The 14,216-nt window shown below is 30.1% G+C and overlaps 2 protein-coding genes across 4 annotated transcripts; one reads left to right on the forward strand and one right to left on the reverse strand.

The window, feature by feature from the left end:
• The first annotated feature begins 507 nt into the window (after window positions 1-507).
• LOC108488370 (uncharacterized protein At5g64816-like) lies at window positions 508-2,364 on the forward strand. 3 transcript variants are annotated; one of them, XM_017792653.2, is made up of 3 exons: window positions 523-606; window positions 684-741; window positions 1,767-2,364. In XM_017792653.2, the coding sequence occupies exon 3, from the start codon at window positions 1,813-1,815 to the stop codon at window positions 2,188-2,190; it is 378 nt and encodes a 125-aa protein (XP_017648142.1). In that variant the 5' UTR covers window positions 523-606; window positions 684-741; window positions 1,767-1,812; the 3' UTR covers window positions 2,191-2,364. The 3 variants fall into 3 exon arrangements, with proteins under 3 accessions (XP_017648140.1, XP_017648142.1, XP_017648141.1); XM_017792651.2 differs by lacking the exon at window positions 684-741 and having other exon boundaries at window positions 508-606; XM_017792652.2 differs by having other exon boundaries at window positions 531-741.
• A 478-nt stretch (window positions 2,365-2,842) lies between these two features.
• On the reverse strand, window positions 2,843-3,665 carry LOC108488861 (uncharacterized). The gene is made up of 2 exons (XM_017793142.2): window positions 3,265-3,665; window positions 2,843-3,165 (listed from the first exon to the last, which is right to left on the reverse strand). Exons 1-2 carry the CDS (start codon window positions 3,507-3,509, stop codon window positions 3,033-3,035), a joined length of 378 nt encoding a protein of 125 aa, XP_017648631.1. The 5' UTR covers window positions 3,510-3,665; the 3' UTR covers window positions 2,843-3,032.
• Window positions 3,666-14,216: the final 10,551 nt, after the last annotated feature.

Consider the following 14,216-nt stretch of genomic DNA (forward strand, 5'->3'; position numbering starts at 1 on the left):
TTTAGGGAAAGAGCCATTAAAGTTCATGTTCTTTAGTGGTGTTTGTGGGAGCAGCGTTTTTCTACATAAACGCTGCAAAATTTAGCGGCGTTTTTTGTGATGCTTATCAAAACACCACAAATTGTTTTAGCGGCACCGCTAAAAACCTATTTTGCTGTAGTGTTAATAGAAATGGATAAAAAAAAATAATCTCAATTAGTTAGGTGACCAAATTAAAAAATTTGATAGTTAAGTAATCCAAAAAAGAAAAGAGGTAATAGTTGGGTGACCAAATTAAACAAATTGATAGTCGGGTGACCAAAAGAAGAAAATGGGCAATATTTGGGTAAATTGTGGTGTAATTTACTATAATTTATAAATGGTTAAAATATGATATAACTCCCTATACTCTTTATAAATTTAAAATTTAAGCTATGTATTTTAATTTTAAGAAATTTTAATTTCTCCATTTTTCATTTTTAATTTTAAAATTGATGTATTGAAATTATATTTTAAAATAAAAGATTTGACTTGATAATCATATAATTAAAAAAACTTAAATAAAATTAGCCTCACATAAACAGTTCACTCTCTTTACTGATTTCCCCTAAAAACCCTGCTCCAAAGGTCAGTCCCTCGTCCTTTCACTTCCTCCGAAACCCTGAATTTTTTTTTTCCTTTCAAGTTGTATCTTTTTCTTATAGGAATCAAATCTCTAGGATTAGCGGAAGCGTCGAGTATCTATTCTTTGTAATTTGGCCTGTAAGTCGTCATCTGGATTTCTGTTATTTTTTTTTTCTGTTCTTTTGCCTATTTGTACAAATTTTATGGGTTTAACAAATTTTCGGGCTTTTAATCTCTCTGTGCTTTTACTATGCCTTCAGAATGGGTTTAAGTTACTGCATTATTTGATGCTTTTGTTCTTTTAATAAAATGGATTTTTGCTAAATATTGTTAAAAATAGATTGGGTTTTAAAACTAAAAAGTTTTGGGATTTTGCTCACTCTGAAAGAGTGTTTTTTTTTTTTTATAAATGCAGAGGAAGAGATTTAATTGGGAATTTGTTTATGTGATTGTTTGAGAAAGCTGTAGTTTTTCGTTCACTAAAATAAGAATGTGCTTTGTAGTTTACTAAAATTGGAATTATCTATTTGATTGTTATGTGATAATATTTATACATATATACAAGGGATTGTAAGGCTTTCTATTGCTGTTGGCTATGATAAATGCAGTAATGGGCCTTGTCTGGATATGTTTTCGTTTTAGTTTGAAATCTTTCCATACTAGATGAGTGGCTTGCTTTATGTTAGAAATATGAAGTGAAACATGCTAAAAATGGTTGATATTGGGATGTAAAATGTATATGTTCTAAAGCCATTAGCAGCAGCATTGCATAGGTTCTCTCCTTATTTCATATCTCTGATGTTCTCAGACAACATAATGCAAGTGGCACTTATCTGAAGTGCTTCTTATAGTAATGCGATGTTGTATTATATGCAATCTTTCAAAGTATTGAATGGTAGATGTACTGTAACTTCCAATGGTAGGCAGTGTAAAATCCAACTTTCTAACTGCAGATATCCAAGTATTGTCATTGTCTACCTTTAAAGTCTTTTTTTTCTTTTCCACTCGGTGATTCTTTTGTAATTTTAGATTTGATAGCCCTTGCTTAATTATCTGTTAAAAGTGAAGTTAAATGCCTCTTAAATTTAACTGCTATATATGTTCAGTCAAGAAATGAATATATATAAGAAGTTAAAGTGCTGTATTTTCCTCTTCCATCGCAGAAGAGGACAAGGGAAAGAAGAAAGGAGTTGCTTACTGCAATTTGTGATGGTAGAAGTTTGGTGGTCCCTTCTTGGGGCTGCCATCCCTGCAGTTATCGCAGGGCAAGCTTTTAGAATGAAGAAAAGGCATGCCGAAGATCAGAAAATTAAGAGTGCCAGAGGAAGGGAGAAGACTGCAGATGATGTTTTTGTCTGTGAGAGAGTCTGCACTTCAAAGAGAATGCTGAAAAAGGTTGGGGCATTTTCAAAAGATCCAATTCGTGACACTTGTGTAACTGTCTGTGGTGTGTCTGAGCTCGATGCATGCTCCGATGCTTGTGCTCGTACTGTTTGCGTCAACCAACATCAGGTACCCAACTGGAATGACATTTGCCTTCGAAGGTGTCAGAGTGAATGCCTTAGACTTTCTGCTTCAAATTCTTAGTGCATTTTCCTCTAAGATTTTGAACATCAATATATGTAGAATATAGTGCTTTAATTACAGTGACTGCTATCTCGGTCCCAGTACTTGGCCTCAAAGTAGTGATCCTACGCAGGCAATTTTATGTTGAATATTATGGGTGATTGTCGGAATGGAAGTTTTTTCTTTGCAATAGTATTTTGGGTGATTCTTAGCAGTCAATTTCAATCTTATTTTCTATATTGTGCTGCCTCTTCGGAGCTGAGTTATGCTATTCTGTTTTGCCATTTATCTTATGTCATTGTATCTGAGTTTCTTGTGGTGCACAGCATTATCAATCCGTGTTTTATGCATAATGCTGTCAATGACTGCTATCTGCTAGTGAAAAAGTTCAATTATGCTTAGCTCAAGCAAGTTCACCATGCTTTTTTTTTTTTTTTTTTTGGTGAGATTGGAGATCCTGGGATTCAGTTTCCAGATCTGTTGGATGTCACCTTTGATAGGTATCTGCATGAACTAATTGCTTCAGGTTCAAGTTCACTAAGCTATTCTTTCCAGTATCCACTGCAAAAGATTTCCTTAATAAGTTTGAGGAAGGTTTTAACAGATGGTCTTCCCTTTGTTTACATAAAAAAAGCTGGTTTTAAAATTTGATTGAAAATGGATGTAAAAGCAATTATTTCAATGAATTAAAATAACATTAAAATATTGTAAGGTTCAGCCATAAACCTAGGCTAGTAGAAAAGTACATCAGGGATGGAGAACGAATGCATATTAGTAACTTAAAAGATGATATAATTATAACAGAAAAGCTGACTTACAAATAACACAATAAATTAGTATACTGATACGATTTATGGTTTTGTTTAAAGTTCATCACGGGATTCTTTTTTGTCTTCAACCTTCTCAACAGTATTTTGCAGAGTTTTTTCTGTAGATTTCTCAGTTTCTTGAACTTTTTCTTTATTTGTTTCAAAGTTTGCCTTCATTGCTTCTTCACTGTCAAAGATATGGAACAAAACATGTTAATGATATATTGACATTCATAAAATAAATCCCATCACTTTCAACAAATGTACAAATTTCATGGAATCGTACTCTGGCTTAGATGAAGTAAACTGCAAGCGGAAATCATGGACAATGGTTTTGATTTTTTCCAAAGAATTTTTATGAGATTTCTTCAACAAAGAAAAGGTGTTTGAAACAACCTGGAAGAAAGAAGGTTTGTCTTCATTTTTGATCTGGTTCTGCACAGTTTCACCAACTACCCATAGGATCTGATGCGAGAGAACGATGAAGTGAAGAAGAAGAGATAATGTGAAGCATCTTCTAGATTTGTTCATTGCTTATATTTGGTAAATGTAAATCAATAAAAAGAGGAAGTGTTATCGGCATTTGATGTAGCTTTGTAGTTTGTGTAATTGGAGGTGTTTTCAAGTTTGTTCACGTCCTACTGCATGAAGGAAAGGTGGCGTTATCGCCTTGCTTCTCTACAGTTTGTTCCTGAACGTTTCAAAACATACATGTTATATATACTCACCCTAATTATAAGGTTTATGATTTTAGCGAGATATTTTCTCAAAAAAAAAAAAAAAAGAAGTGAGATATAAGTTGTTTTTGAAAATCTTGGTAAAATAATTTTTTTGTTCCCTCTAAAAAATAGAGCAATTTGATCCTTATCAATTTTGAAAGCGAGCAATTAATGACAATTAATCAGAATGTTAATATTTTTTGACAATTGTACACATTTTTTTGATATAATAACAAATTTAGCTTGCAACATTTACATATTCTATCAACTTTGTTTTGATTTAATAAATTTAACTTGCAAGATATACACATTCTGTCAACATTTACAAAAGATATTAAACATCAAAGGTTAAATTTACTATTATACCAATTAAAATTGATATAATTGATAGAAAACATTAACATTATGATTAATTGTTCTTATTTGTTCATTTTTAAATTGATAAGATTAAATAGCTCTAATTTTTTGAGAGGAACTAAATTGTTCAATTTCGAAATTGATAAAGATTGGAAATAGCTCCAGTTGATTTGAACAATTCATATTTATTGTTTTTACGACAATAAAATATTTAATTTATATTAATATTAATATTTATATATTTTGATTTAAATAAAAAAATATTATTATTATTAAAACAATAATTCAATCTAGATCAAGCAAACTTCTATCCAAAGCCTAGCCTAAGCAAGCCGGATTTACTAAATGATGTTAATATCTTTACGAAAACTTTTAAAATAAATTTTATTTAATTTTGAACTCTCAGTAACCGTTTTACTCTCAACTTATGCTGGGTTTACATACACTAATAATTGCTGTAATATTATTAGAATATACTTGGAACTCAAAGTTTTTCTTTTATTGAAAAAATCAATACTAATTAATTATGTATCTAATTTTATTTTCTTATACCATTAGAAAAGGACAAGTGAAGAAGAATAGTCCATAATTTTACAATCAATAGTTAATGGTTGCAATTATTTGTCTTGAATTTTAACTTTTGTAACTGAGAATTCACATTTTCTTTTCAATAAAAAGAAAGGAAAAGTTTTTAAATATTGTCTTTAGATACTATAACTAATTGATAGTATGAATTCTATCTGAAGTTTGAATCTCCATCTTTCTTTAAAAATACAGTATACACTCACTACTTTTTAATGAAATAAATTTATAACAACTATCTACTTTTATGCTAGAGAAACTACTTAAAAATTACATTATTATTAAAAAGTTACTAGTTTCTGAAAAAAAAACCATCTTATATACAAATTCATTTTTGTAAGTATTTAATAAATCAAATTATATTATCTCATTGAAAATATATTTATTTACATTTAATATGTTTTAATAAGATGGAATGATACATTGTTAACAACAAAACAGTCTATATTCTATCCACATTTGTTCAGTTTTTGAGAGTTTTTCGGAACTAAATTTTGGATACTTCACTAACAATAGTGTTCTTAATATCATTATAAAAATATTAGACAAAAGCTCTAGTTATCCACCTATTAAAGAATTGTTCTATTTGCCTAAGTTCAAATGCTTATTCGAATTTGGGTTTAAAAAAAATATTAGATTAAAAAATAGGCATAGACAACAACAAAAAAAAAGGTCTGTTTCAAAAATAGACTAAGCTCGAGTTTGATCATTCAAAGTCTGTACGAGCCCCTTTTAATGGAAAAATTAAATTCAATGAGGATTTGGTTCATCCTACACGCACACGTCACGGGCATCCTGCTTTTCTATGTTATCTGAACTTGTATGTAATTATTGAGAGTGAAGATATTATACATAAGGTGACTATTTCATCAAAAAGTTTTCTTTTAGTTCAAAACGATCAATATGTAAAATCAGAACAAGTGTTTGCTAAGATTCGCGCAGGAATGTAATAACCCATTTTTCAATGATGCTAGAAACGGTGGTTTCGGAATCCAGTTCTCCGATAATCGAGTTAGTAAATATTATTTATTAGTAGTTACGAATTTAGTTATATTGATTTTTGTTCGATAAATTTATTAAACGACTAATAATTAAGGTATAATAATTAAATAGTAAAAGAAATCTTAAAAGTTAATCGTTGTTAATTTTATTAGTTAAAAGGCTCAAATAATAATTATTTGAGGGTTTATGTGGAAAATAGACCTTATTTATATATGGTGGACGGTGAGTGCTTGTTTCCTAATTAAAACATATGTTAAATTAAGTTAAAATTAAGTAAAATATAATAAAATTATTATGAATATATTATTAAGTGGATCTCCATCATGATTAAGATAAAGTTTTGGTGTACTTTAAATTCTAGTAGTTATTAGAATTAGATCTCTACTTCTTTTATACTTCTTATGCCTATAAATAGAGACTCTGATGAAACATTGTAATCATCCTTTTGATCAATAAAGTACTTTCTCTATTACTTTCATATTTTCTTTGTTTTTTATTTTCTTCATCTCTCTTTATTTTATAACATGTTATCAGCACGATGGTTCTTTATTTTTTTCAAAATCTTTCGAAGCCATCCCACAAATCAAATTCTTTTTCACCTTAAACTTTCACCCTTACAAATTCATCTTTGGGATGTTGAAAGATTCAACCTCAGAATGGATTTTGGTTCTTATTCTCGATCTTTGATTTATTGTACAAGAATGGGTAAAGTATAGATTTGGTAAGAAACTTTTATATTTCGATCATATATTCTTTTTCAATTAAGGTATGATTACTATTAATTTTTATTTGACATAAATTTCACATTCTGGTGGTATTTAATTTTTGCCTCTCTCGGTTAAATTTTTTTTATGTAAAAGACATAATTGCTAATTAGATATGTTTGCAATTAATATGGTATGTTTTCTTTATTTTTTTGGTAAATCATTCTTTTTGAAGTTTTTTAATTAATTTATATTATGCATAATATTTAGATGTTTTGATTATTAAACTTGAAATTTTATTAAAACTATGGTGAAAAGTGTTATTAACCTACCATTGTTGATTAAAGGGAAAATTGATAGGATCTATTTATTTTATTAACTTATTAATGTTGAATGATTATATGATATCTTTTAAATTGAACTTATAAATATTTTATTAGAGCAAGATAAGATTTTATAACATATATGTAGTATTGAAATTTGGTAAAATATGTATCGGATAATTTTCAAGCATCATACATGAAAATTTTGATTATTTATTAAATTATTTTTACTATTAAATTATAAATGTTATTACGAAAACAAAGTTGTTTTACTACTTGTAATAGTGCTCATGATAGTAGTCAAAGTGATGATGATGATGATGTTAAAATCTTCAAGTATATTTTACTATATTTTATTTATTATATCATATTTATTATACTTGGAGACTAATCATGACAACATGAATATATAGATTTTGATTTTCAATCTCACGTATGTTTGCGATGGTGATTATGAAATAAAGAATCTATTGGGATGTTTATAAGTCTGTCCTACTAGATTTGTTGCATTCCTTGAAGTGAATGTAAACATAAAGGAAATAAAAGATATAATCATGGACTACTAAAAGTGGGAATATAGTAATAAATAAGAGAACAATAAGAGTTCTCAAGATAACTCCTCAAAAGGTAAAAATAACTTATGTTATCAATGTGATATGAAAGATTATTAGCCACATGCGGCATATGCCCAAATATTTTGTTGCTGTTAATATTCTTTGAGGAAAGATGTGAGAATGTAGTAATAAATTCTATCATTATAGATAGAAAATATTTATCTTATTTGGTACTAAAACAAACAAATATTATTTCAATATTTGATAGTACAAAATTAGTCGAAAGCTCTAGAAGAGCTAATATATTAATATTTTGTAATGGTTAATCCATTGGTTTTAAAAGAAATTTATAATGGATCTTATTTTGAGATTGGGAATGAGGAAAATATTATATTTCATATGAATCATTATTGCTATAAATATCTATTTTAAAAGGATGAAAAAGAGGATTGGATTATTAATTTTTATTTATTTTATAATCTTTGTTATCTTCTTTTGTCATCATCCCTATTAAGGGGTTGAAAGTGAAATATTTGATTGTGAAAGATCTATTTATGAGCAATAAAATATGATAATTCTATTTAAAGCTCGTTATGGTTGGATGCACCTGAAGTTGCACTTTTTTTTTAGATATTCGAAGCTTTTGGCATATTCCTTGAAGCGAATATTACATATAATTGTTTGAAAATTATATGTACCTATTGACTTAGTGGCATTATAGACTTCACATTGATTTAGATATTTCTAGTAATAAATGTCACAATAGCACTTATATGTGGATACAAAGTAAAAGTAAAAGTAAAATGAATGATAGTAAAATTATTAATTTGTTACAATTTAGTATAATTGAAACACGTGTTAAAGTAAACTAGAAGTTTACTGATACAAATGAATTTACTATTTGATGTGACCAGTTAGACCATCCTGGATCATATATGATTTGAAAATTAATTGAGAATTTATATGGATATTCATTAAAGAACCAGAAGATTCTTTAATTTAAAAACATTCTCATTTGTTGTTTGTTCTCAATGAAAATTGATTCTTAGAAACTTAATAGCTAAAGTTGAGATTTAATGTCTTGCATTTCTGAAATAAATATAGGTCCATTCATCCACCTTGTAGATGATTTTAATATTATATGATTTTGGTAGATGCATCTACGAAATAATCACATATGTGTTATCAACTTGCAACCCGTCGTTTGTAAGATTACTTGTTTAAATAATTAATTTTAGATCATGCAATTAAGACAATTCATCTTGCTAATACTGATGATTTATATCTCAATCTTTTATTGGTTGAGTTTGAAAACATTTGTAAAAGTTTGCGCATAATGGTTTAGAGAAATTATTGATTAAACACCTCTGATTAATGTCTAAACCATTACTTATGAGAACTAAACTTCCTATTTCAACATAAGATTATGTTGATTTACGTGTTGTACGCATCAATCCAATAAGTTATAAATACTCCCCATTACAATAGGTTTTTGATCAATAGCTAAATATTTCTCATCTTTGAATTTTTGTATGTGCGTATATGTTCCAATTGCTCCACCATAAAGTACAAAGATGAGTGAATCCTCAAAGAAATTTGAGAATATATATTAATTACAAGTTTCTTTGTATTATTAGATGTTTTGAATGCATTGGAGATTCAATTATGATATTATTTGTGATTTTAGTTTTGATTCGATAATTTTTTCGATATTAGGGGGAGAGAAATAATAACTTGTAATGAGTTAGGGGGAGAGTAATTTGAACCAGAAGTTCAACAATAATAACTCATTACAAGTTAACTATCAGATCTATTTACAAAATTAATGAGAATAACCAAGTGTTATATACCATCTAATATTTTAATTTGAATCAAAGTCCCAGTAGGACAATCAATTAGAATAAATAATAGATTGATTGGTTCCAAAGATGAAAAATCTTCTAGATGGTCATATAGTAAAGATGAGTGCTCCAGAAGATACTTAAGACATAACTAATAAGTAAAAATCTAGAAGAGATTCAGGTATCTGAAACTGAATTTTAAAATAATAAAAATAAGAGATAACGATAAGTTATGTCAATTCTAGAAAATGTGGAACCAAATAATAAAAGTGGTCGACAATGATTTTACATCTAATATTATTATTGAAATAGTAAAATAAAAGGAGGATCTTGAATAAATCTATTGAGAAATATAGATATGGAATAAATTGATCAAAATAGAAAGACGCAACTCAAGTACAATTAAATTCGTGGAGTATTTTAGACAGTAGTCTAAATATCTAAAGGTATAAAGCCAGTAAGGGTGCAAATGAAGTAGTTTTGCAAAAGCAGAATAAAAATATAAATGTTTTCACTAAGTACTAGTATTGATTATGAAAAGATATAATATTCTTTTGTGATGGATGCAATAACCTTTAGACATATTATTTTGACAATTCATAAAAGATTTAACTTATGTCTAATGGTTGTCGTTACAACCTTTTATGAATCACTATATAGTAAAGTTTATATTAAAATCCTTAAAGGATTTAGGATGCTAGAAGCATATTGAAATTCTCGAGAAATTGTTCATTTATATGAATTGAAATAATTTAAACATATGTGATAAATTTGACTTAGTGAATAGTAGTTGAAGAAGGATTATAAAATGATCCAAAATACTTATTTGTGTTTTTATAAAAGAATCATGATTAAATTTTGTTATGATTATTGTTAAATCTCCTAAAGAGATCAAAATATATTCCCCTAAATTTCCCTCACTCATGACTTTTAAAAGAATGGTAATATAAATGCTTAGCAATACATTCCAATAGTCATTTGAAAAACTAGTATTCAAGATTGAATACGTAGAATATGAGAAAGTATGTGATGTTTTTATGAGGGGAGTAAATATGCGTTGTACTCTTTTTCCCTTAGTCGAGGTTTTGTCCCATTAGGTTTTCCTGGTAAGGTTTTTAATGAGGCAGCATAGTATGCTTATTATGGATTGTGTACTATTTTTACTTCATTAGGTTTTCATCCCATAGGGTTTTTCCTAATAAGGTTTTAACGAGGCACATTATCTACCAATAGACATCCAAAGGAGAGTGTTATGAATATCTTATTAACTGGATGTCCATCATGATCAAGATAAAGTTTTGGTGTACTTTAAATTCTAATAGTTATTAGAATTAGATCTCTACTTCTTTTATACTTCTTATGCTTATAAATAGAGACTCTGATGAAGCACTGTAATCATCCATTTGATCAATAAAGTATATTCTCTATTGCTTTCATATTTTCTTTGTTATTTTTTCTCTACATCTCTCTTTATTTTATAACAAAAGCATAAAAAAATAAACACATATTCAACTATTTTTCTTTTCCTCACCTTTTGTTCATAAAAAAGAAGAAGAAAGAAGTCGTTTTTGGAAGCTTAAGGTTCCGCCTTTTCATGTAAGTGCTTTCAAAGTCTATTTTTTGTAAATTTTATATTTTAAAGATTGTTGTAGTTTGATTTAGCTAGTCTAATGATTAAATTGTGAAATTGTTAAAGTTTTGAAATATTGCTATTGATGATTTTGAAGCTTTTGGTGTTAAATAGTTTGATAGTAAGTTTAGATATGATTAATGACTAATTTGTAAAGTAAAAGTTGTTAGTTTTGAGTATAGAGACTAAATTGTAAATATTTTGAAATTGACAAAAAATTTATGCAATTATAAATATTAGAGAGCTGTAGAAGGATGTGATTGAAATTGGATTGAAAAACGAGGCTTAAATGTGAAAGATATGATAGTTTCAATTTTAAGGACTAAACTGGATAAAACTTTAGGGAAATTATGAAAAATGGAATTGTCATATGCATAGAATAAACTGCTATAAGGTAAATGAAACTAATAAATTAAAATGAATTACCGTATAATGCCCCGAATTTGCGACTAGAAGTATTGCACCTTGAGTATGGGTCCGTAAAGAGGTTGAATATAAGTATTTAATTATGCAGGGAAATGACACAATTTAATGTCTGCTTCGGTGGTTAATGGCTCTGAGAAGTGTTGGAGAAATCTTGGGTTCAAACCTAGGCTTTAGCAAAAATTTTGGCTTTAAGTGAATAAAACCCTTGGTGCTTAGATGAAGGCCTTTTAAATTATTGTGGTAAATAAATGACACAAGGAAGCATATGGTCTAGTGGTTGTGGCGTCATTAAGGTTGTAAGGGAGCCTGGGTTCAAGTCTTGGCTCTTGCAATTTATTTTGGTTTTTCTTTTAAAGGAACTTAGAATTTGGCCTATAGACCTTATAATTAATTGAGGCTAAAATGGTGACACAAAGAGCCTTGTGGTGTAGTGGCAATGTGGTATGTTGTGTAACTGTGAGGTCTATGGTTCAAGTATTGGGATGTGCAATGGGGTATTTATTTTGTTGTTTGAGCTGTGTAGAAGGTGGAGTTGGACTGGAACTCTGTGGTTGAAGTGGTTATATAAAAATAAGGAATTTTCCAACCTAATGGTTGAAAGTAATCCCACATTAGGAAGCTAACATGGGAATTGGTGAGAAGCTGGCTTATTGGTGATCGTAGACTTCGAAGCGTTCTCATAAACAAGTGTGTATTCAAGCCATTCTTTGTTGGAAGTCGAAAAAAGCCGAAAAACTGAAACCTCGGTATTCGAGGCCTCACGAGTGTGCGAACGCACGAGGGGCGAATTTAGCCCACAAATCATGGGTGATAGACTGTAGAAGCCGCCACGAGAGTTTTTGTGTGCTGGGGCTATTTTGGGCCTCGATAGGCCCGTGGGGCCACTTGTGTAAACTTCATTGTTAAGTGGGATGTAGATAGACTTGTTGTGTCGCGCACACGACTTAGGTAGTTCTGGGCCACGTTGGGCCGTGTGGGCCCAATGGGCTCGTAGGCCCCACACGGATTGAATCTGCAACTTGTGATAATTATTGGATTGGGCTTTATAGGTCACATAGCCATATCTAAATTTAGGCCAAATGGGTCACACGAGGGTGTGGGCTCATTTGGGCCAAGTAATGGGCCTTAAGCCCATTTGTATCGTTATGTCTATTTAGGTTACTTAAGTTACTTGAGGCGACGGTGGACCTTCTGTTGGGTCGTGAAGACCCTGATTTGTAAAATCACCAAAATACCCTTGTAGTGCAAAATGACCGTAATACCCTTGTATGGTAGAATGACGATTATGCCGTTATGTTCTGTATGACTGATGTGTCTATGATTTACATATATGATTGTACTGAGTATGAATTTGCATGCACGTAATATTTATGACATGACATATTGCATGGGGTTGGGTTATTATGGACGGAGGAAGTGTACAGCCTAAGCCGTTGTGCATAAGGCTTTAGCCTTTCTGTGATACTTATGGCTTATAGCCGTTCTGTTAACTGGCAGCGTTGCTGCGATATTTACGGCCTTTAGCCATCCTGTCTACGGCGTTGAGCCGTCCTGTTGACTTAGTGCTGCAACCGGTGCTAAGCTTGGTGTGTTGGCTGGGTGGGTCGATTTTATCGCTACATGGTGTGTTGGTTGGACTGGGCTAGGAATTTGTCTGCATATCTCAGATCTCGACATCGATTACATCTTTGGGCTTAGGCCCACCTGATTCTGTTAATGGGCTAGGCCCAACTGTTACTGATTTTGAGAATGGGCTAGACCCAATTGATTCTGATGAAGGCTGAGACCCAAGTGGAATTGTACTGGGCTTTGGCCCACACACATTATTCTGTTACTGTTTACTAGTTTTAGTTTAGGAGGGGATTACACACTGAGTTTTCATAAACTCACCTCATTTATTAACTGTGCAGGTAATCCCCAGCATTAGGAGGATTGGTGCTACGAGGGACACAACTGCTATTATTTCCGATTTTCTTTTAATTTATCTATTTACAAGTACTTATATTTGATCTGGGTTGTAACAAGGCCTCTTTTAATTTTTGGTTTTAAATTTGGAATTTTATATACTATTTTATAACTGCTGGAGTAGAACATGGTTTTCTTTTCCAAAGCAATAATTGTTTTTCAAAATATTACGTTATCTATTTCGATTTCTTGTGTATAAATAAAAAAATCTTGAAATTCACAAGAATACAACATTGAAATCAAAGAAAACATCTTCCCTTGTAAAACTAAGGAAATTGTTTCAAGATTAATGAAAATAATTTCAGAGGTTATAGATGAAAATAGTCAAGATGATCAACAAAGGGTTGAAATTGAAATAGAACCAAGAAGGAGTAAACGAGCAAGGGTGGAAAAATATTTTGGATCAGATTTTCTAACCTTTATGGTAGAGGCCAAACCTTAAACATATAATAATGCTATACAGTCATCTGAAATCATTTTATGGAAAAATGCTATTAAAAGTGAAATTGAATCCATCATACAAAATCATACATGGGAATTAGTGGATCTTCTTTTGGGAATTAAACCATTAAATTCTAAGTGGATTTTCAAACGAAAAATGAAAGCAGATGGAACAATTTACAAGTACAAGGCCAGATTAGTTATAAAATGTTATAGACAAAAGGAATTCTTGACTACTTTGATACTTTTTCTCCAGTATCCAGGATAACTTCGATAAGGATGATACTTGCGGTTGTCTTGCGAAATTTAGAAGTACATCAAATGGATGTTAAAACAGCTTTCCTAAATGGAGATCTTGATGAAGAAATTTATATGGAATAACCTGAGGGTAATGTAGTTCCAGGATAAGAAAGGAAAGTTTGTAAATTGGTAAAGTCTTTTTATGGGCTTAAGTAAGCACCAAAGAAATGACATGAAAAGTTCGATAATGTTATGATGATACATGACTTTAAGATTAATGAGTGTGACAAATGTGTGTATGTCAAAACTACTGACGTTGGATAAATAATCTTATGCTTATATGTTGACGAGATACTCATTGTTGGAAGTAACAATGAAATGGTAAAACATACCAAAGACATATTAAATTTAAGATTTGACATGAAAGATATGGGACTAGTTGATGTGGTTTTGG

The sequence above is a fragment of the Gossypium arboreum genome, chromosome 10, assembly GCF_025698485.1.
Source record: "Gossypium arboreum isolate Shixiya-1 chromosome 10, ASM2569848v2, whole genome shotgun sequence".
NCBI classification, from domain to species: domain Eukaryota; kingdom Viridiplantae; phylum Streptophyta; class Magnoliopsida; order Malvales; family Malvaceae; genus Gossypium; species Gossypium arboreum.

Coding starts and splice junctions, on each gene's coding strand:
- LOC108488370 (XM_017792651.2), top strand. CDS start 1,813: ATGGTAGAAGTTTGGTGGTCCCTTCTTGGGGCTGCCATCCCTGCAGTT.
- LOC108488861 (XM_017793142.2), bottom strand. CDS start 3,509: ATGAACAAATCTAGAAGATGCTTCACATTATCTCTTCTTCTTCACTTC. Junction 3,166..3,264: donor TTTACTTCATCTAAGCCAGA/GTACGATTCCAT, acceptor TATCTTTGACAG/TGAAGAAGCAATGAAGGCAA.